The sequence below is a fragment of the Dermacentor variabilis genome, chromosome 2 (genome assembly GCF_050947875.1).
Source record: "Dermacentor variabilis isolate Ectoservices chromosome 2, ASM5094787v1, whole genome shotgun sequence".
NCBI classification, from domain to species: domain Eukaryota; kingdom Metazoa; phylum Arthropoda; class Arachnida; order Ixodida; family Ixodidae; genus Dermacentor; species Dermacentor variabilis.
The window spans coordinates 42,642,368-42,666,510 of NC_134569.1; the positions used below are offsets into that span (position 1 = coordinate 42,642,368).

The following is a 24,143-nucleotide window of genomic DNA, read 5'->3' on the forward strand; positions in this document are numbered from 1 at the left end:
TATTTCGTCGAAACCGAAAGGGTCCTTTCTGACGATTACCTTATTTTGATCAGTCTCAATTATTTCAGTGCCGAAACCGTGGAAATAGTTTCACTGTGCATGCAAGCATCCGGCCTGCCTAATGAGCCACATTCATCTAAAATTTTTTAAACATAGAGAGCCTTTTAAGCAATTCGGAGGTTAAAAAAGGAAAGTGTTTGTGTATAGCAGGCCTCCGAAAGGTGCAAGCACTTGTTCATGGCGTTCCTCCACTGCTACGGGTGGGTGCTACGGGTGCAATACTTGACTGTTTTCAACATTTATATAAGCAACTCTGCACTGCAACTTGTGTTGCAGTATATCACATAGTATATCCATATAGTATCCATCCATACATATATACATATATGCATAGTATATCCCACAATTTATAGGCAGTAACGTCTGTCGTGCGTTCAGAAGCTAAATACAGATATCGTGCACTGATAGAATGAGGCTAAAAACTGTTAAAGTACCTGGTCACTGAGTCCTAAAATAGAAACAAAGGAGAATTCAGTTTGTGAGTCAAGGTGCACTTTTTTTTTTTTTTTTCGAGATACAGTTATCATTTCTGCTACGTCTGTAGTCAGCAACAGACGCATGCAGAAAAAAGTGCATTAATGAGAATATTCCTGCTGCTTAACAATAATAAATAAGTAACTGTAATAACTGTAACTGTAATAACTGTAACTAAGTAATAAGTAACAATAATGCAGGGGCAACAAACTAAACTAACAAAACCAAATGGCGCCTAAGCGTATATTATTAATTTATTATAGCACCTACGTAAATTAAATACACTCCGCGATTTGAAAGGCCAGCAACTTACTTAAAATACCGTGTACACTCAAATATAGGCCAGCCACGATTCTAAGCTGACCCCCGAGTGTCCAAAGCCAGAAAAATTTTTAAAAACCTACCTTGAATGTAGGCTGAACAAAACAAGTGAGGGCAGTGTTCACAAAATAATAACAGCATTTATTTAATATGAACATGCCTAGCTCACTCTACGTCATCACCACCGTTAGCCTCATCCCTATAACCCAAACCACAAGTATGCTTGCGGATGTGCACAAGCTTGCGTCCGCACGCCCATGCATGTGTAGACAGTGTGGCATCGCACGCGCCGAAATGCGGCACGATATTGGTGAACAGCTCCTCTCTGTTACTGCGTGCTTATCTTTCTTATCGCTGTCATCTCCTCATTGTGGTACACGCAAAAGCATCTCCCGTTGCCCCTTCCAGCGACGGACGTTTTTCTCATTGATGCTGAAGTCCCGCCTACCTTACTATGCCTCTGCAGCAAGCATAACTTTTTGTTTGAAAGCAGCACTATAGTGTGCCATTATGATAACGCCATGCCGCACGCCGGTATCATAGAACCAGCTCCGATTCGACACAGGTCAAAGCGACGACATCGCTCTTGTACTTCAGTTGGCTACTGGCCCGGCTAGCAGCGGCTGCGATACTGACTTTCTAGATGGCGCTAGCTATGGACCATATTTATCATTTTCAGTTGCAAACAGGCGCGTTTTTTAAAATCCTCGAATCTAAGCCGACCCTAGAGTTTTGTATATCATTATTTGGAATAAACTATCAGCCTAGATCCGAATAAATACGGTACATTAAAAAAAGCAGTGGTCTACTCGCCGAAAAGAAAGAAGTCCCGAGTGAAGTGTTTCAAAGAAACTGGTATGGAATCAGTCACCTTTTCCCAATGCGGAAGCTTCTTATCCAAGTCGCTCTCCAATGCAGGTCGTCTGCTTCTTTCAGGAAACAATTAAATCATATATTACTGCCTTTCCACTGCATGACACGCAAACTGGTACGCAACAAAAGTCTCGACATCCATCTCTTTTCATTTTCGGGCTTGTGCACCGCAGCATAACAACGATTTAAAAACTGCTAGGCATTCAGTGCATGCGCTGATAAGAGACTCTCTTTCGCTTCAAGCCTAACCTGAATCAACTGTTTCTCGGCACGATCACTCAGTGGCACTTCAGCGAGTGCACTGGAAGTGACGCTTTTCTTTTTTTTTTTTCACATTGTTCATGCGTTCCTGTATGCGCCGCTCAAGGGTGCCACTTTCACTAATATAAACACAATTACAGTCTGCACACGGTATCTTATATACAACACTGGGAAACCTTTCTTTTCTTAGTTTGTCCTCGACGTTGACAAGCTCGTTTCGTAACTTGCGGCAGGGAACATGGGCAACTTGCACGTTATAGTTACGCAGGACACGTGCCAAAGCTTCGCTCATGCCGGGAACATACGGGATGGCGGCGCATCATTGGCAGGAGGCATCACATGGTTCCCTAAGGTGCTAGGCTCTTTTTTCCCGAAAAAGCAATAAAGCTTCTTGAGTAGCTGCATGCGCCAAGCTCACGTCGAACGCAGGCCAAATCGGAAACCAAATCTTCTGGCTTGCTACAAATCTTTGGGCTTTAGGCTCCAGTGCACTCGCTGAACACGCAGAAGCCAAGCAACACGATCTCAGCTGGAGCCAAGCTTCAGTCAGCGCCCAAGAAAAGAACTGGACAAAGCGACAGTATCTGGAATCCCTGACTATCCAAACAACCGCACACACGCTTAATCAAAACAATGGCAATCTCCCGCCAACATACGCAAGATGCCTAAAGCGATTATTGACGTGGATTAAGCTGAAGGTTTTTTGCCTCTCAGCTTAGTGAACAAGGCTTAGTGAACAAGCCAAAACGTTTAAAATTTTTTGACAACTCCATTTTGGTCGGTGTTCTGTATTTTATTCCTATTATACCAAGGATTGGATATGGGACCATAAATTTGGTATAGTTGTGTTCATTATAATGATGTTAGACTACGTTTTTTAGGTGTTTCCAGTAAGAATATTGGCTCTAAGTCGACATATCACCCTTTTGTCTAATTGCAACACTCCTCAATTGCATGAATGCTTTCCCAGTCAACATGACCTCCTCTCAACTCCCTAGCCTTTCTTAATTGCCGTGGAATGCAGGTACGTGACCACTACCCAGAGGTGCATTCCAAGACCGTGCGACTTGTGGCTGAGTCAGCGGTGACAGAACTGGCTTGCCAGTTTTACTGCAGCGTGTGCTCGTGGGCCTCTCCCAGCTTTGAGCAGCACCACAGCCACATGAAGGCAGCGCATCGCATGCAAACATATACCTGCCGCTACTGCGGATACTGCACACCAAGGCCGGGCCGCCTGCGTTTCCATGTCAAGCAACGCCACCTGCAAGACCAGCCGGGTCCGCACCTGCAGTGCTCGGTGTGCTCTGTCTACGTGCACGGCCGCGAACGCCTGCACAAGCACATCCTGCTCTCGCATGCCGTCCAGACTGGTAGGTGCCCATCACAGTCCCGACTGCTGAAGGTTTGGCGACGCTGTAGCCTTAAATTTAGAAAAAAAAGCAAGTTGAGAAATATCACTGAGCAGGGTGTCTAGCAACTGAGAAAACCAGGAATTATCAGGGATGTTGAATAGTCTGGAAATACTCAGGGAAACCTCAGGGAATTTGTGCTTCTATCAGGGAAAATTGGGAATGAAAGTTGTGCTAATGCTGGCTCAAGTAACACAGAGGAATCGTAACGGATCGTCATTGATGCCATGTCATTGGCTGGAGGAGTTGCCTGTGTACAGTCAATGACCAATTTTCCGGACGTCTGATACTTCGGACGGCTTCGCGGCACCACCACGTACACCATATAGTCAATGTATATGAACGTCTGAAATTTCGGTCTCAAGAACCCTTCACCACCTCATTTTCTAAACTTTTTGCGTTAATTGCAGGCCCGAAACGGCATTAGTCAATGCCATCACTGCCACCATTTTGATTATCTCGCTGCCTCAAACAGGTGCTCTTGCACACAAATCTGCTGGCAGCCGGAGCCACTACCGCGGCAACTCTAGGCCTAGCTGCTTCGACGTTCGCTGTTAAGCTCCTTGTTCCTTGGCATAGTGCTGTCGGAAGTGTTCTGCACGCTTTTAGCTGGCAATAACCCAAACATGCCGCAGCTCCCTGCAGCAGGTTGTTCACTTCCGTGGCATCCGGCATCGCCCATCAGCTCGATTTTGTTTCAGTTTCCATCGTCATCATAAAACACTACACAATAGGAAAATGACAATGCTTCTCGGGGTGACTGGAGCGCCACCAGCTCGACACGTGTTGGCATCTCATCCCACAACGATTTGTGCAATGTTTCGCCTGACATACATGTCAACTACTGTTGGAGTCTTGTCAATTTTTTTAGTTTCTTCAGATCGTACATTTCCCTGGCTAGTACATGTTTTCTTGCATTTTCTTTCTAAAACGCATGGGAGGCATGGGAAAGTGCTTGCCCATCTAAAAGAAGGCTTGGGCAGACAGCCGGCGTGGCTGGGTCATCTTTATAACGAATCCCACCGCCATGCACAGGCATTGCCGTGGGAGAACTGGTGCTGTACTACAGCCGTGTTTTTGCTGTAAGCAATTGACCAGGCTGTTTGTCGTACCCACAACATGGCAGCATTTGCAATAATGTATATTTTGGCGGTCATGCTGGTTTCATTCACAATAAGTGAATGTTCATCTTAAGTGAGGGGTGTCATATGTGGGGTTGACTGTACTTCATTTAGCCCACCAGAGGCTGCTTCCTCTAAGGCATATATTGCTGTTTTCCTTAGTTGCAGCATACTTGACTAGTATTCTGTGATGTAGCAGACAATGCAGAGTAGGTTTTGGCAGTTCTTTAGAATCCTGCAATCTGGATAAAGTGTCATGAAAGAGAAAATTGCCATAGACAAAGGAAACTCATAGACTCAGAACTCATGCAGGTTTCCTTTGTATTTTTGTGCTGTAGTCACGTGGATTACAATTTTTCCTTTGGGTGGGCGTTAGTGAACGCTGAGTGCAGTGACACCTTGTGAGGAAAAGAATGCTGCGGCATGTGCAGGTCCACAGACGTGGTCATGTGCCAAGTGCCTGCAGCCCTGCGGTAACTCTAAGGACCTCATGGGCCACATCAGCCGATGCCCGCTGCTGCGAGGGGAGAAGGGCAAAGGTCGTGGAAGCCTGGGCTCCAGCCTGGGTGGATCCTCAGGGGGACCAAAGGCTAACCTCTTTTACAAGTGCAACCACTGCTCACTCACCTTCACCTCTGAAGAAGAGATCAAGGCAAGGATCCCATTAGAATCACTCTCTCTTGCACTTGAAAACGTCGAGAGCTGTAGTCCAGGCTTGACGGGAACTAGAACTGGCTGTGAGGCATTTCTTTAGTGCAGTTGCCCACAATAATGCATGCACGTTGCGTCGCTGTGGATGAGTCCCATTAAGTACCCACGCAAGTAGTTTTGCTTGTGCTCCCTACATTGTTGTCATGAAGGATGTTTAAACTATACTGCATGTCTTATGAAGGAATATGCCAGAAGGAATGTGCATGCTGCTATTGCTTTTCTTTTTCTTCTTTTAAAATTTATTGATTGAGCAATGTTATCATATTTAGCATTATTACTACACGACATAAACACTTTTTTTGTTCTGTGTCATGACATTACAATACTGTTGATGATGCAATGCCTAGGATTTCGAGGTCAACTTTAATAGCAAATTAATATATCTTATGTTCCTCTGCCTTCATATTTGCTAAGTGTCATCCTTTTACATGTGACACATGCAACAAGCATGTGTTAGTTTCTACAACCTAAACATACATGTGAATTCTCCTTTAAGCAAACTAAACTCTGGCTAGGTTAAAATACAGCACAACCTCATTGATATGTTCCTGCTTGTTACATTTTCTGGGCTCTTATGCTCCTAAGCACTGTTCCCACTTACTTTCCATGGGGAACGTTAGCTTCCCATGTGTTATGTTTCTCTTCCCAGTTATTAAGACCAAAAGTGACAGCACACCAACAGTGTGACATTGTCAATTGGTGCCTACATCGACCACTGCATGTTGCCTCCAAAAACTGTCACAAAACAGAACCACCTGTGTTCCACTGAAGGATCGCAATTGCAGGGTTCAGATTGTCACTGGTCACCAATCTCAACAGATCCCATGAAGTCGAGAGTCAAGAGGAAATAGATGACGGCACAAGGGGTTGCCCTATACCCATTTTCATGAGTGCTGTCTTTTCAGTACCTTATGCGGTTATTTTGATAGGCTGCGTGAGAACTGAAAAAGAGGAGACTGCTAGTAGTATATTATCAATCAATCAATCAATTATTTCCTTTGAAAAGGAGAAGAAGCTTGCAGAGGTCCCGACCCCTTACAAGTTGGTTGTACAGCAAGATGATGGCCAGTCATACATAAGAATTTCAAAGTGGACGAGCGTTATGAATGACAAGTGGTACAGGATGAAAGTAACAGAATCACAAATGATGACACAAGCGAAATGGTAGTAAAATTATCAACAACATGAAATAGCCATAGGCTGTTTGACCCAAGTGCCAGGTGGAACTAACAAGCTTCAATAAGTGTGGTTCATGGCTACAACTGCTGGAAAATGTCCTTAATTTTCATTCTGACTGCCAGGTAGCAATAACAAGCTGGATTGAGCTAGTTTTCGAAAGTTTGTTTTCAAAAGTTTTCATAACTTCAAGCAAAGTTTTGTGTGAGGGTAGCTCTTTGTCTCATCAGCAGTGCTGCTGAAAGCGTTGTCGGATGTTATGCTTTCCTATATTATGCATTCCTTTTCCATGGTCCCCTACAAAATCTATCAACAGGGTTCTACTGTATCTTATAAGTACTTGCTAAGTGTCAGTGTCATCCTTTTACATACGAGATGCGTGTGGTATACTTTCTGCACATTCAACAATACTGTCTTAGTTCTCCTAAGTTTTCCTAAATACTGCACTAAGCTCTGGCTAAAACATTGTTGGGCACAATGATGTAAAGGTGTCACTTCTTTCTTTCTGTCACATGTTGCAGAAGCACATGGCAGATGGGGTGCATCTGCCTGTGGGACAGACTACCACCAGTCAATCTGTAGTGCCAGGAGTTTCTGAAGAGGGCAGTGCTAGTGTCACAGGCGAAGGTGCTCCCCTGGAGTTGTCCGGAGGCCTGGAAGCCGGCAGCAGTGAGGACGACGGCCTGGCTGGGTCGTCGAGCACATGTTTCCTGTGCTGCATGCGCTTTGCCAGCGCCCAGGCCTGCCAGATGCATCAGCACCATGTGCACATGCGATGGGTCAAGCGCGGACTGCCGGACTTCTCCAGCGAAGACGTCCAGAGTAAGGGTTCTATGCTTGCACTGTCGATTATTGGTTGTGGTTTCTTCAGTTGCACCGTAGAGTTTCTTTTTATTCTAATCTGAATGCCTAGAGGGAAATATGGTTCCTCTGTCTGTGCTAGTTTCTGTGCGCTGTGACGCCATTGTAATGCTAGGGTGTGGATGGTTTGTCTTGTATAGAACTTGGCTTGGCCTAAAAGGCTGCTCAAATAAATATGTCCTAGAAGGAAATCTTCGTAAAATGTCTTTGTGGTCCTGTAATACACATCGAAATAGGAGTACAAATGCAAAAATATTGTATCCTATCTTCTTTAATTAGGTAGCTGCCGACGCTTTAGCTACAGTGTGATGCTAGACTATCCCAACATACTAAAAGATCACTAATTGCATCCTCTTTCAGTATGACTCAAAACATGAGCCAAATGGAATTCAGCCTTCTGGAGTAGAGTTTGTTTACAAGTAGAGCTTCTGTACAGAGTAGTGCTGTGCGGAGGTTTGTCATGCAGCATGCAAAACAAACTAAAGTTCTGAGGGAAAGCCATATGTCATACTCATAGGAGCCAAGCTCGTCACAACACCAGCAATGAGTGTGTAGTCAAACACCTTTATCCAGGACGCTTGAAGGCCACTCTAATATGAACTATGGCAGTTCTTTTATTTTTTCTCAACGGATGGAAATTTCCCATTGCATATGCTCAGACGTCGCCTAATGCATGATTCTTTGCTGCACACAGCGTGATGGTGCACAATAAGCAATCCTGAACAAGTAAAAAATATGAAAGAAAAAGGTAATTATCAGGGATTTTTTAGACCGATAGGAGAAAAACAGGACTGACCAATTTCAGAAGAAGTTTTCGAGACATGGGCCATCAAAGAAGGTACCAAACTGTGGTGACATTGGCACTGCTACCACCAGGTTTGGTTAGCTGTGCCTTAGTGGCAGCTTCTCCACTCTGCATGGTTGGTTCTGAACCACGTGACCGTGCTCAACAAATAGAAGTGCCAGTGGGAAAGGAAAAATAAATGCACAACCTCAGTGTAAAGTGAGTATCAGCTGCTCGCCACTGCTCACGGCCAGTTTTCTTTGATGTCGGAAAATTGCTTTCCATTCGAAGGAGTCAGGGTAGGTTTACTGAAGCTGCCAAGTTGCTGCAAGATTGCGAGAGATCGCTGCTCCCTTCCTTGCCACAGTCACATCTGCTGTGGCAGGAGCTTGCTCAAAAGCTTGGCTTTCAGTTTTGCCAGGGCAGTTTGTTGAAGCTTTGTGTGCTGTGCTGCTTGCAGACAACCTGTACAACATGCCCATGGTAGAGAACAACAGTGAGACAGAGCTGACTCAGCAGCGGGCAGTGGAAAGCATCACGCAGCAGCCCGGCTCTGAGGAGGACGCCACGTCAACAGCAGCCCCTCGGGAGGCCCCTGGCAGTGAAGGGTCAGTCACTACGACGGCTGAAACAACCAAGAAGGGCCCAGAGGAAGCGACAGATGATGGGAAAGGTGGTGCTGGTGGCATCCTCAGCTCTGCTGACATCCCTTCGGACGCCAAACTTTTGGAGTTGGGCTTTCCTACAAAGGTGCTTTGGTTTATCACATATATTTATTTACAAACACTGCAGGCCTTTTCAGGCCTATGCAGAAAAGGATACACAAGATTAAACTGTGTACCATTATTGAATGATCATGCAAAGGACTTCTTGTTATGAAAGAAAATTAAAGCTGAAGCACAATGATAATTATTGAAGGTACAAGAAAATACAGGAACTGCACGTAGATTTTAGCATGCTTAAGTGAACGAGAAGAGCGCTCGTGTTTGTTCATTCTCTGTTACATCCTTGTTTCGAAGTACGCTGCCATATTCCATCATGACTAACCAACTAGCCCACGAGTACCTCTTAAGCAAGAAGGGGCACCAAGGAGCTCGGTTTTCATTAGTCACAATCATATCAACTCAACACATCATGAAGCCAAGGAAAGCACAGGGGAAATTATTTGTAAGGGGGGACATGGGTTGTTGAGATGACTTCATTATTTCTTGATCAAATCTGATGAAACTGCATGTGCTCATTCGTTGTTTTGTGTTGATTTTGAATATCTAATTTTATTTTGCATCTACATAGTAGTTGCTGAGATAATTAATAATTTCCTTCTATTGTTTTAAACAATTAAAATTTACCTGCCAAAGGGAAAGTTGCAGACAACATATAGTTGAATACTAGAGTGCATAAGGATGCCAACGCTTAAAACAGATTTGAAATTGAACAATTATTTGTAATTTTACAGCCCGTTGAAGTTCTGCATTCACAGTATCAATAATAAAAGCAAATGTAATTGTAAATAAAAAAATTTGGAGCTGAAAATTTTTAAAAATCTGCTATCAGTGTTGCATTCTAAATACATTTAGCTTTGTGCTGCAAAAGAAATAATAGCTCTAGCTGTCCTAGATCCAAATATATTGATACAGCAGACAGGCAAAGTGACCAAAAACCATGTTTTGAGATAAATGAGAAAAAAGAAAAACTTTGCTCAGTGCAATGCCTAGACATTGCTATTTACATGTTTGTGAAAATTGTGCAAATTTCTGAGATAATGCATCAGACACTGTAGAATCGAAAAATAATCTTTAAAAAAGAAAGTGATCTTCTTCCGTGATTTCTCGGTCCCTAAGACCCGTCTCCTCGTTAATTGAAGTGTACAGATAAGCTAAAGAAGTGAAAGTGAACAAAAAAAAAAAAGAAATAGAAACTTGCAGCCGGTGGGAGCTGAATGCACACCCTCTGCATTGCATGCATTGCTCTACAAATTGAGCTACAGCGACAGCTGTTCCCACTTCCACTTCCTTGGGTATTCATGTATGTGTTCAATATCTAATCCGAGGAGTGTTAACCAGCCAAACTCATGGCCATGGTGGCTGATGTGGAACATCCTTTTGACAGAGCATTAACTTTATACAGTTGTTGCTAAAAATTGGACCCCCTCAGTTCTCCTTATCCTTCCCACTCTACGCCACAGGTCATACAGGCAGTGGAACGCATGTTCTTAAATTAAAGGAATGTGGTTGTGTTTCTTTTTTCTCTCTCTCTCTCTGTTTAAGTATTCATTTGAAAGCTGGCATTTGTTTCGTGCGGTTTGCAGGTCGGCCACTACTGCCACGTGTGCGACGCTGTGATCAAGAGTTACGCCCTGTATTATTTGCACATGCACAACCTGCACCGACTCGAGAAGCGCTTCCAGTGCATCGTGACAGCTTGCGGCCAGACCTTCACGTGTCCCAACGCATTCCAGCGTCACTCATTGCGTCACAACCAAAAGTCGGACAGCTTCTGCTCCATGTGCGACATGGTCTTTGATGACAACGAGCACCTTCAGGACCACTTCCTCAGTGCCGAGCACGCCAACAAGTACATGCGAGTGCAGGTGAGGCGTTTAAAGCAGTGTCCGTGGTCTCATTATCAAAAATCTTGCTATGAGCTAATTAGTTTATCAATTGACCTGACCTAGCATTAAATTTGACCCTGGCTTTAAAGGGCATCATATCAGATGGCTCCGTAGTCAGTTACGATCACACGAAGCCAACACATAGTGGAACCAAGGAGAGCATAGGGTAAGTTTTCTTTTTATTATTGAAGTGCAGAAATGATTAAGTAAACGGAAATGAAAGTGAATAAAAAAAAAAGAACTTGCCCCGAATGCAAACCGAACCTACATTTTCGCAGTGGCAAGTTATGAATGAAGGAGAGGCTTCTCCGCAAAAAAAATGTCTTTCACCTGCCCTTCATTGCTCTGTGCTTCAAGGATAGTTCCTTGACAGATAGAACTAGCACAAAGAAATGTTGCTGGAACTGTTCATCAGCAGTGAGCAATCTGTGGTCACATGCCATACACATGACAAACAGCCAAGACTGGCAGGTGTTACGGTATGTCAAAAAGAAAAAAAAACCTGGCTTGCTGCACAGATAGTTTGAAGAAAGATTACAAGCAGGATTTTCCTCATATCTCGTCCGTACACTCTTAGGCAAAGTTACACCCTTTGGCTTGCCCCTTCTGCCACACAACAATAATCGTTATCTGCCTTGATGCATTTCCTTTCTTTAACTCTGCGAGCCCGGAACTTTCCAGTAACGAACGGCACGCACGTTATCAGAAGGGGCACTCCAAAGGGTGTAAACTGTTCCATGCTGATAATGCGCGTGCAGTTCGTTACTGGAAAGTACCGGGCTCACAGCGTTAAAGAAAGGAAACGCATCAAGGCAGATAACGATTATTGTTGTGTGGCAGAAGGGGCAAGCAAAAGGGTGTAACTTTGCCTAAGAGTGTAGTGCCTCCTAGCCTACCGTGTAACTTCCCCAGTGCAAGTGCGTGCTGCAGCTGAGAATGCACCAATTGAATAGCACTACTTACACATGAAAATGTGGATAAACTTGCACTTCACTAACAGAAAGGGTGAAAAATTTCATGCTGCTGCAGTTACTGAGCAAGGCAATGTTATGCACATGAATATCAAGGAGAAAGAAGGAGAGGGTAAACCGGATAAGTTGATTAGGCTGGCACATATACGGTGAAACCTTGTTAAACCGTAGTACGCCGGAACTCGGGAAAAGTATGTACTGAACGGCAGTACTGGTTAACCAAAATAGTATGAGATCGCCCACTTGCCTGTCAAAAACGTAATTTAGAGAGAGTGCAATTAGAGGGGAAGAAGACATGCAGTATTTATTCACTTCGCACGACGACATTGTTATTTTCGTTTGATGCTGCTGCAGCCTGGCACCAATGACAGCGGCCTCAAACTTACTGAAGCTGTGAGCCAGCTTTTCAGCCAGCCCCCTCTCCTCTGCAAACACTCGCATTGCAGATTCCTTGTTGGCATTGCATGTTCTCCATGCACACGGGCAGTAGCACTGCAGAAGTCGCGGGGCGCCTTTTTCATTACGGGGTGCTGTCGTCACAATGATTGCATTCATGAGGCTGACGTAATGCGCAGCTTCTGCCACTGCCAGGCCTGAATCGGCCGTGTTGTCGCTTTCCGTGTCATCCTCATCACTGTAGCTAGTCGACACTTCGGCAGCAACAGAGGCAACGATGGCGAAAAGTTGAACACCGTAGCCAACATCTCTTCACAGTCGCAGCAGCGCTGCCAAGGAACTGCTTCACATTCCAAATGCCACACACCGTGATCAATACTAGATCCCTGTCGTGTGCGAGCGCCGACTTATTCAAGTCACATTCGATAGCACAGACGATGACTAATTTTTCTTATATGCTGAGCACCCGGCGTCTTTTTTTATCCGAGCTTTGGCATGACACGAGTCCTTGTTTGCACGACACCACAATGCTCTCTTGGCTCTCTGGCACGGCGCTGAAATGATGTTGATGTTGTTGTGGCTTCACGCGCAAAAGCACATGGTGCTTGGAGGCCGTTGTTCTGATCTCTGAGGCTTATTGTTCTGCTGAGCCGCCCGATGGAGACAACGCACCGCCGTGTTTGCACGAAGAAAAGTTAAAACACTACGTGTTAACCAATATGTACGCAGTAAGCTGGTACGGCTTATGCGGATACAAAACACATTATGGTTAATGGCCACTGAGTCAGGGATTTGACTTTACTACATTTAAAACGAAACTACTGTTTAAGCAGATATGGTTTAACAAGGTTTTACTGTAGTATGCATGTTCCCGAGACGTTCATGCTGTTGCATTCTAAACCTCATTAACTTTGGATGAATTTGTACAGAGTATGGATCCGTAAAAATTATTGCGGTCTTAATTTCACATCAGATTGTCAGTAGCCCATTACATGGTTTGGAGCTCTTACGTGCTCATCACCAAGTGTGCTACTTTTGACATTGGTGCAGTGCACTGCCTGCAGAAGTGCACATGATAGAAAGGTGTTATATTACAGCTGTGTGTGCTGCAAGCAAAATTGTTTCCCAGGCCCGCATAAAGGCAAAGCAGCAACAGCAGTTTTATGACGTGACATAGTGAAGTACTGCACATTTACCTCCCTAGACATGATTACCACATGCAGGCTTTGAAAGGCTTCCAACACGATTTTACAGAAATGCATAAATTTGGGGTAAAACAGCTACGATTTCATTGTACAGCTCTGTAAGCAATAATGTGTGTGTAGCGCTCTCTCTCTCTCTCTTCTTTATTATTTTTTTTTTTTTCCGGTCTGTCTGAAACGTAATGTGACTGGGGTGGTGGTGGTGGTAATGGTGGTGGTGATGATGATGATGATGATGGCCAGGAATGTAAGTGATGAACTGGTGCTCACCACGTAAGTTCATAACTAATATGCCAACACATTCTACTGTACCATTTAAAGTTGTGTGCTACTAACGTGTAAACATTGCTGAGATCGTAATTATTGCAGTATGCTTGCACGTATTTTGGTTTTCAAAATGTCTTTTCCTCATTTTTCAGTAAATATCAAAAGGTCTGAAACCTAAATAAATTGTTCTCTTTCTTCTTAGTTGTACATATTTTTTTCTAAATTTCCTTTGCATATTGCTTTGGGTAATTTACCTGCTCAAGTAAATTATCTGAATAGGCAGCCATGACTTGCCCTACAAACTGTAATGTTCATTTACCTAATTGCCAAATTCTCACTAATTAGCTTTTTAATGTTTCAGTGTAGGTTTTGGACACATGTTAAAATTGTGTGATTGAAGTGATTGAAGCCAACAAGTGGTGAAGTCATACCTGATACTAGCTACAGTTTTATGATAGCTGTCTCTGAAATGTACCGCGGAATACAGTGAAATCTTGATATAATAAGTCTCATGGAACTGCCAAAGATCATTTGTTATTTTAAAATTGATAGCTTGTTATGATAGCTTGTTATGTTCAGGACATGGCATTGAAGCCAGATTTATTATAACTGATAATGCGGCGTAGGAACATTGTAGTAATTCATATATTTTACCATAGAAAACACAAATATTTGCAGTGCAGTTTGTTGTTACATCCTAGTACTGTTGTTAAAACTGGGATTGAATCCCAGCCACAGTGGCCACATTTCGATGGAAGCGAAATGGTAAAGCACCCATGCGCTTAGATTTAGGTGCACCTTAAAAATCCCAGGTGGTCCAAATTATTCCAAAGTCCCTCACTACAGCATGCCTCATAATCAGATCGTGGTTTTGACATGTAGAACTCCATAATATGTTTCAAAACTGTTTGTTATAAGTCAGTTTGACTTTTGTGTGGAATTATTTTGTGCGAACATTATAACAATTATCGGTTATAACAATGTGATTTTCTTGACACTTGAACATTGTTACAAGTGGGTTCGACTGTGATGCCAGTGGCTATTAGTCAAGTTTGCAAACGAGCACTTACAGCGTTCATGTATCCGAGAACTGCACATAATGCGCCACTGTGCCTTGCCTAACGTTACCAAAACCACAAAGTACCCACAAATTTTATCGCTTTCTTTGTTATTTTTCACTGACTTGCTGACTGATATCAGGGTCAGGTGGCGTTTTAGCAAACCCACCTTTCACCGACAATTTTTCCCATCAACCCTTCACGATTGTGAACAATGCACTGGGCACGATCACATTCTCATGGCTCCAGAGAACCCTGCGGTTTGTAGTGCCATGCCGTCAGTGCAAATTTGTGTAGTTTCTATTTCTGCAGGCCACCATTACTCCGGGCAATAGCTAGCGCAAACTTGTGATCGCAGCCATGCAGGAATAACTGCCACTGATGGTGGCACGACCAATTTTTCAGTTTCGTAAATTGCAAATATGCACAATATCTTGGGTTACAAACCATTATTTTGGAGGAGCTTCTTGTTACAATGCTCGTTATATATTGAAATGTTTGGTGCTTTGAAATTTATAGTACTAAAATATTTTTACATTAAACAATAAGCTGGTGATATCTAAAATTTTTGCTAATCTAAAAAAATGGTTAATCTGAGGTTCATAGTAATGAGATCTGACTGTACATTGTTTTTCTATTTTCCCAAAAGCCTCTCTCAGATTCTTCTAAGCAAAATTAACTGCAATGCCAGTGCATTCTTTTTAGGTTTGGAGACAGATACCTTGAAAGTGGTACAAGTTGCAGAATTTCTGCTCACTTTTGTTTCTAAAATTGCAAAAGGTTCTTTAAATTTAACAAGTTTTCATTTGCAATTATAGTGCAAGTAATGTCCCAGTTGTCCAGTATTCCAACCTGAAGAGGTGAAGCAGTACTATTCCCATGGATCATTTTTTTTTTTTAGAAATCTAAATTTATATAATGTAGATTTGTGGGGAGAGAGAACTACAAGTGGTATAATGCAACCTCCACCAAAAATTTTAAAGCAGGTGTCACAGGGCTCTGCAGCGAAACTAGTAAAGCTGCAGTGTCAAGATGGAACACCCATTCTGTTCATGCTGCTGACAATTTAGTGCATCCGGCCCATTGGTTATGTCAGTGCACCGAAATGTAGAGTGTCTTATCATTGTCAGTCCACTGCCACCACAGTAAGTACACTCACATTATGTCCGAGCATAACATAGCTTTAGAATTGTCTTCCTCAGTTACTATAATACTGCAACACTGAAAAATCTGTAGGGCCTGCAGTATTATCGGACTATGTGCAGTGACTCAAAGCCCCCGAATGAAAAGCTGCACTTTCTCATCGTACTGAATTGTGCAAGCAGTGTTGTGGAGTACTTTCACTGCTCCCTTGATTCACTTTGAATGGTTTGTATGATGTGCAGGAGAAGTACAATCGCTCGGAGCCACGTAACTACCGGTGCAGGGTGTGTCACAGCTGGTTTGGCCTGTTTGCCACTTTTGTGAAACATATGGAGACCGAGAGCCACCAGTACCAGTGCCAACACTGTGGCCTTCTTTTCGTCCAGCCAGGGCCACGTCGAAACCATATCCAAAGTGTACACCCAGAGCTTGCGAATATCTGTGAGGTATGTCCCTTTCCCCTCTCACCAATAACTGAAAGCGTCACTATGCTCAAGCATGATGCGGTAAACTGTAATTCAACAAATCCTCAGCTTGTGAGTCTTACTTCCGTCGAAGGCAGCACAAACATTTACTTCTTTTTTAATCGCCACCACTATGTCTAATCCCTTTTTAGTGGTGTTTGTCACTTCATGATCATCATCAGTGTACCTCGTTTTTCACGCATGCTGTGCATATTCACGTCCCACTTTAGTGCCAAACACGGGACGAGAGGCTAGAAAGAGAAATGACAAGCACATGGGCGCGTCCCTTTCTGGTCTTTCGTCTCATACTTGGTGCTAAAGCAAAACGTTAATCAAAACAACCAACTCACCCAAACTTTTTACCCACATGTTTTATGACCTCTTCAATTCCATGATGACACATGCGAGCTCATTGTTCACTTAGTAAATCACCAGTCTTGGAATGTGGATGTTAAACTCAATGATGCTGCTTTTTTCAATTCATTATTGCCTGACAGGCGGTGATGCATCATTTTCATGTGAGGCTCTGTGATCTCTGTTAAAGTCATGATGCATATGTCAGTGTGTCATGCTTCACTAGGCACAGGGCACGGAGAAAGTTTTACTGGTGGCATTTCTATGTGGTGGCACTGGAATGTAACAGCATGAGGCAGCCGGGCCAGGCCTAGCAGGTGCAGCCGTCAGCTGTGTTTGTTGAATATATTCCATTGTTTGTTCTATTTTTACACTGCTGAAATAACTCGTGGAACCAAATCTAAACAAACACACTGTGTTTTTTGGGTGCACGAACAATAATACAAACATCACTGAAGCTGTCGAGGCCACTCAGCTCTATCGGTTTTTATTGCGACCTCACCAGCTGGAACAGCAGAAAGCCTGAATATGCGCTGTCTGTGTGCAAACAGTACCTGCATTGCCAACACTGCTTTGCTTTTGTCTAGTTGAGCTAACATAAACAAAGGAGCCGTTCATTTGCAAAAGGTTCACGTTCCATGTAAATTGTGTGTCTTTGCCACCATTGTTGTGACGGCCCCTCACTTTGAGCACCAAATACGAACACGCAGATTTGTAGTCATCTTGCCGTCCTCTCAGCTGCTCAGTCTTTTTATTTTGGGCTATATTTTCCTTCCCCACAGTTCCCCCTTTGGTTGCAGCTGGTACATGATTTTGTGTATTCTGCACCAATGGCGAACACCAACACAGCGGCCTGCTTAAACTCGCCATGAACGCGGGCCTTACGCCCAGACCACACGTATGCTTGCCAACGCGCAAGCTCATGCCTGCGTGCTTTGCATGTGTCGTGCCTAGTGACGAACAGCGGTCTGGATCTACGAGAGACCCATGCCAGCGTGCACCCACTTGGCTCACTCATACCTGTTCTGACGTCGTTTCATACTTCGTTATTGACAATGCTTCGAATTGCCAAAACATTGATAATCAGAATTATGTTATATTTTAGAGTTGTTAGATCAGCGCAAAACATAAGAAAGAACGTATTCTTGAGAGAGAGAGAGAACAACTTTATTGAAAATGCCTGCAGAATCGGTTAGGCTCCCTCCACGCAGGGAGGACAAGCTTTTACCGCGACGCGGCCACTACGTCAGTCTCGTGCGTTGTGCTCCTCGAGGCCTTGGTTCCTCGCTACTTCCGCGGGTCCAAGAGGGCCGCCGCCCCCTTCCTGGGGGTGCTGGCCCCCTTCTCCTCGGTTTCGCGCGGTTGCTGCCTCTCTAGAGCTGCTGAGACCTGCTGGATACTCTCGCATCACATAAATCTGCCTCACTGAGTGTTAATCGCGCTACTTCGTAGCTGCGAAGCCAGGCCTCTCTAGAGCTGCCGAGACCTGCTGGATATTCTCGCATCACATAAATCTGCCTCACTGAGTGTTGATCGCGCTACTTCGTAGCTGCAAAGCCAGGCGCATGGCCATGCGAGGCAGCCAAGCACCAATATCTGTCTGGAACAGATGTCCGTGCTCTCGCTGCACTTCAATGCATATGATCTGTCCCTCACCATCTGTGCAAGTGTAGGTGCGCAGACACAAGCTCGTGTAAATGCCAAAGCACATAGTATCCTGCGCTGTGTAAAGGCCACTGGCTACTGTTCTCGTTGCACCAGTCTGTGTGCAATAGAACAAGAATGAAGATTGGGCTAGTTGCTAAGACATTAGGATCAGCGAAGCATAGCAAAAAAGAAACAAAATGGATAGAGAATGTACCGGCACATGTGCGATCAGCAGAGAAGTGCAAAAAACAAAGAGAGACGTATGTCTCCCTTTGTCCTTGATTTTTGTGCTGCTTCATCAGTCTACATGTATTAAATACAAGCAGTGTTAACGTGCACAGCAAAATAACATAAACTGCTGGAGTTCCATGTCTTAGCTTGCCACAGTTAGCATCGTTTGCAGGCTACTATGGTATCTCAATTTGCACTTCTTCCTTGGTTTATATACCACCTGATGCCATGAATGTAACCTGCCTCATACAAGGACGACCTATCTTAAGAGTGCGCACATGAAAATGCCTTTTCCAGCTCATCAGACCTTGCAAATTGCAGCATGCAAAATCACTGGAAGCGCCGTGTACTCCTTTGCCCCATTGTCTGCATCACATGCCATTGTTATTACTGATGCCGTTAGCAACGCTGCTGGCGCTTCATAATGGCTGTCCGGTTTCTGTACTAGGTACTAATTGTTGCTAATCATGTTTGAAACTATGCAGTGCTTTCTAACTAGTGTTCACTTGTCATGGAGTAGTCATAATATAAAGAGATCTGTGCTGTTTCAAGGCACGCACTTGTTTGCTTATGTGTGCAATGTCTATTGTTTCTAGATTTGTGGCTCCAAAATGGCTAACTCCCAAGCCCTTTGGAGTCACCTGTCTTTGCACAGCATCGTGCACGAATGCCACAAGTGCCACCGCCGCTTTCTTCAACGGGAGCAGCTCATGGCTCATATGGAAGTTCACGCGTAAGTGCAGCCCTGGCCGTTTCTTACATTCACCAACAACTTGGCCCCATATTCACACAAACAGGTGTTGACTCAAACCTATCAAACTTAACCGAACGGCACACAGTGCCAACCCTCAAGTAAAGAACACACTACACTTCAGTGTCGCTCCTCTGTGGTTCCTACGGTGAGGAGTTGCTTGAGAAGCACGCCTTCACTTCAGTGTATTTGAGTACACACTGAGAGCACCCTGTTACAAAATATTATTTCAGAAACTCTTGTAGAATGTCATTGAAGCACACTGACCACGTCATTTGACAGGCAACACTGTCATTCACTTTCTTGGGTCAAGGTGGAGTGTCAGGGGAAGGAATGCTTTAGAACTTGAAGGTTAAATCTCTAGCAAGAGCATATTCTTTTCATAGATTTGCTCTCGCTAACGTTTAATTAACTTTTGCAGTAGAAGTGCATTCTCCATCCACCATACAAATAGTGTGATGTGTTATAGCACATCGCTGCAATGCTGCAAATGGCAAAAGTTACGAAATACATGACTTTGACTGTGTGTAACTTGAAGTTATTGGGAGACATAGGTCCCAAACATATTCATTTATTGTTGGGTGAACTGAATGGAATTTGACACTCTCCCTTTCTTTTTCCCCCTTCAGTTGTCTTTATCATTAATCGTCTCAAGAAATTGAATTCGAACTTTGTTTGTATGCACACAGTTATTGTTATTGCATTTGACTCCCGTCTCCGTTCTTGTCGTGCAGGCCACCAACGCCTTGCCCTTGGCAGGGCTGCAACCGCAAGCTGGCCACAAAAGTGGGGCTCTACAATCACTTACGTATGCATCGTGGTGACACAGACTTCAGGTGCCTGACCTGTGGAAGAGGTAGGCGTCCTGTCGCACACGCAGCTGTCAGCGAGGGACAACACATACTGCCATTGCTGAAAGTTCTAAAGCAAGTGCAGTGGTTATGAGAGCTGCCCCCATGCTGTACTGTCGCTCCACAGGATTGGTGCAGGAACTCCACCACAGTGCTTTGTGATAGCTCTTGTTGCTCAAGAAGCTAAAAAATGTTTGCAATACAGCAGAACCTTGATATATATAAATACAGTCGCCGACTGATTTTCCGGACTCCAAAAATTTGGACATGCCCGATTATTCGGTCAGCTCCGCGGCACCGCCATTCTCCCCATAGACCATAATGTATAACAACTGCCGAAAGTTTGGACACCTTGCAACCTCTCGTCTGATTTTTCGGACACTCCTTGAGCCAACTCAATCGAGAGCACCGTGCACCGACTCTGACCGGTGCATGGTTTGACTTGCTGAACGCCATTTTTGTTTTGAACGGAGCCTCCTTGCTGCCCCACGAAGTGGCGCTGCTGGAAATCCCCGCTCATTATCATCGTTTCTGCCTGGTTCGATAGAGTGGCTCTACAGCAGTTCCGGTTTCAGCTTAGTAATCCATGTCAAGGCAATCCAGCAGCTGATTTGTTTCTTCGCACACAACGCTGCGAGTAGGCCACGTTTTTCGTTTGTGCGACTGGTCTCGGCACGGTGGTGTTTGCTTTGTGTGCTGTGTCGAGGTTTCAGTGATCCAACGCGGCATACGGAAAAATCGCGTCAAGTGTCTAATGGCACCGACAGTGCCCGCGAAGACTGCGCTGGGGAATGCAGGCAAGCGGGTGCCGAGAGGCCTAAGATTTGTTGCCTTCCGATGTGCTCCCTACTGACGCGGAAAATGTTCTGCCGAGACCTGCGCAGTGGTTTCATTGCAACTCCAGGCACCGCCTCATTTGACGGTTTCACAGGTGCTGACACTGCTGTACTGACATGCGCAGAACTCAACGATGGTGAGATCATTCGTCAGGTTTTTGCTGCACCGCCGGACGATGACTCTGAGTCGGAAGATGACGCACCATGTGCTACGCTGCCGTCGCATGCGGAGCACGTACAAGCAGTGACTGTGTTTTCAGCTGCCTATAGTGAACGTACGACCCTCTCCGAGATTCAGGCTTATCTGATTGCGCGTAAACGGAACAGCGTGAAACGGCACATTCACGATTTCTTTATGCCTACTGCCGAGCCCGAATAAGTGCGTGGAAATAAAGGATTTCATTTTTTTTTCTTAATCTGCTTTTTCGGACACCTGTTTATTCGGACATTTCCGCAGTACCCGTGAGGTCCGAATAAACGGTCGGCGACTGTATCAGATGAAACAAAATAAATGCCTATATGAGCATGTAATAAATATACCGTATTTACTCTAATCTAACGTGCACTTTTTTCCCCGATAAAATGGGTCCAAAAATTGCGTGCGCATTAGAATCGAGTGCAACCCTAAATTTGCGTTACCATATCGCCATCGGCATTTCAAAATGGCCGTCTCGTATGTGCTTCAAGCCTAGCTGCCGTAGCTTCCTCCATGTGCTGCAGTACATGTGCTTAGGCAATGCTTCCTTTGGCTTAGGTTAGTGCACCGTCCGTCTTCCCATTTTCTGCGTTTGCTCTGTCAGCATGGAAGTTCCGACTGCAAAGACATGCGAGTTCATCACAATGCCGCAATTAAAAGGAAAGCGATCACGTTTGCGGGGATGGGCGGAAATCGGGCTGCATCACGGGCGTTCAGAGTTCCCGAAACTCGTCTGTGGGACTGGCGAAACAGGAGAGGCGTTCTACACCGGCGGCTGCTATGTACGGCACGGCCGTGCGGCCCCTGTATTGAAAGCGATCTGTGATGGAGACTAGAGTCTACGCATCTCGGCGCACCGCGTTGTGTTCTCCTCGCTTAGTTCGCGTTGAAGCGAGAGGCCGCACAAAGGTCAATTCCCTCGCTCCTGCTACCACACTTCCTCGCTCCAGCGTTTTTATAAAGAGTTTCCGCGGTCATTGAGTAAGACTTGTTCATGTTTGCTTGTGTGCGCGTGACACCGTGCTTGTTAATTTAGCTAGTAAGTTAAGTGAATGTTTAGAAATTTATACGCCCGATAAAACTACTATCCTTACTTTTTGTATAGCTGTCTACTAATTTGCTATCATAATCGATGCTTCGCCTTTCGGGTGAAACAGCGACTTTTTTATTTGTCGCAACTTTAGTGCATTGGGAGTAAATCCTTGTTTTTTTCCAAGTGAGAGAAAGTTGTATTTCTATATGAAAGAGTGAAGTGCGCGGTGCTGTAAAGGACTTTCTTTTTTTTAGGTCGCAGCAAACAGGTGCACGTTACAATCGAGAGTGTTCTTTTTCTCCCTCCCTCCCCCCCCCCTGTTTTTTTTTTTTTTTTTGGTCGTGGAAAACGGATGCGCGTTACAATCGAGGGCACGTTAGAATTGAGTAAATACGGTGTGCTTACAGAGAACATTCGATATTATGAAGGTATTTTTGTCCTGAATGCAACTTCGCTATGAGAAGGTTTAACTGTAGCTTTAGAGTCTTGGTTCATTCTGGAGAGGGATCTTTGTTTTTCTTCTCTTCAAACTTGGCTATGTCAAAAATGCAACCATTCTGTGAGCATGTGCTGTAGTTCATTTGTAAAATATTGTAAATGATACTGTCGTCTTACTTGTTATGAATGTAGTGCAATCAAGTACAAGTGATTCATGTAGGCGAGCAAAATCCACATAGACGACAAAGGCTTCATCAACTCGTTAAATCAAAGGAGGTGATCCATACATCAGTAGCGACATGTAGACCGCATGCAGCCGAGAAGCCTTTCAGACCTTTGGTGTCGAAAGTAGATTCAACGTCTAAATTTTAGGACTCCTTAGGGGCCACAAAAACGTCCAAAATCTCAGGCAGCCTGAAAAAAATGAGTTCATGTCTTTTACGGTCCCCAAGAACTCCAAACGCCACACGCACATCCATAATAGCTCTGAGGGCCTGCCAGCTCACATATTAAGCATATTAGTGCTTCTACTGTGACTGGTGAAGGCAGGTGCATGCATGTGTATTTATATATATGCATCCCCTTGTGGACGGTGCTCTAAAGGTTTCCACAAATGTGATTATACCCTCAAGAGGTAAAAGTGAGCTTCTTTTATGATACGAGGCTGTGCTCTACCACTTCTGGTCGCAGATTTCTAATTCCTTCTGTTCACTACATGTAGGCTTCTTCAAGAAGAAAGCTTTAGACTCTCACATGCGACTTCACGAAGAACCCTCTGCGCTGGCCAGGATGCAACGTTCGGACCTGACACAAGGTAATGTGTATGGGGAAAGTTAAATCACTGAAAAGCTGTTCTGAGTTGGTCTAAGCCTCATCATAATGGAATGCCATAAATTTAGTGTCTATGACATTTTGCTGCTCAGCATGATGGGGGCAATGAGCGGGGCAGAATGTAGAAACGCTCATGTTCTGCACTTTGGGTGCACACTAAAGAATTCCAGTGGTCATCATCAATCCAAAGCCCATTACCATGGCGCCTCTCATAGCCCCATGTTGCTTTGTTACATTAAACCTGATCAATCATTTGATGCATCAAACCCCGTCCGTCAAATCAAAATATGTCAAATCAGCAAGCTTTCTTCTTCTCTGTCAGAGAATCTCTCGCTCTGTCAGCGACTTGGCAGCACACCAAACCAGCTTAGTGCAGAGTCAGCACCGACTTTTAATTGCTGGCTTATACGTTCTGTGCACATAAAATGTTCCACCTTAGTTTAGTGTTCTATGCTATCATACCAGATGGAAACTCCAAGGGTGAAGCATGTGGCTTGCAGTACATGCTGCACCGTCTAACCTAGGCCCCAATGAACTGCTGCAGATGCGGTCAAGTTAACCCCCTAGCTGCCATGACAAATTTCGAAATATTTTGAAAAGTGTCGAATTTCTTTTACACCTCCATATTTCCGCCAATTATTTCTCAATAATTGTATGATACCAGGAATGCCTATTGCATTTTCACTGTTCTTGTTGAAAAAATAGAGCAAAAGTCATTGTGTATTATTTATTTGTCAAAGTTACAAAAATTGCAGATAGTAGCGGAAAGTCCTAGTTGAAATGCAGAGGTTCAAGTTAAATTGCAAAAAGTT

At 44.3% G+C, this 24,143-nt stretch overlaps 1 protein-coding gene across 2 annotated transcripts in view; it reads left to right on the top strand.

The window, feature by feature from the left end:
• Positions 1-24,143, top strand: part of LOC142571701 (uncharacterized) — a 67,189-nt gene that overhangs the window by 35,037 nt on the left and 8,009 nt on the right. For both annotated transcript variants that reach the window (XM_075680237.1, XM_075680238.1), the window contains exons 13-21: positions 3,014-3,359; positions 4,951-5,171; positions 6,928-7,228; positions 8,512-8,801; positions 10,360-10,641; positions 15,942-16,145; positions 18,992-19,128; positions 19,881-20,002; positions 23,222-23,314. In XM_075680237.1, the coding sequence (XP_075536352.1) occupies positions 3,014-3,359; positions 4,951-5,171; positions 6,928-7,228; positions 8,512-8,801; positions 10,360-10,641; positions 15,942-16,145; positions 18,992-19,128; positions 19,881-20,002; positions 23,222-23,314 (1,996 nt within the window). The remainder of the gene's footprint in view (positions 1-3,013; positions 3,360-4,950; positions 5,172-6,927; positions 7,229-8,511; positions 8,802-10,359; positions 10,642-15,941; positions 16,146-18,991; positions 19,129-19,880; positions 20,003-23,221; positions 23,315-24,143) is intronic.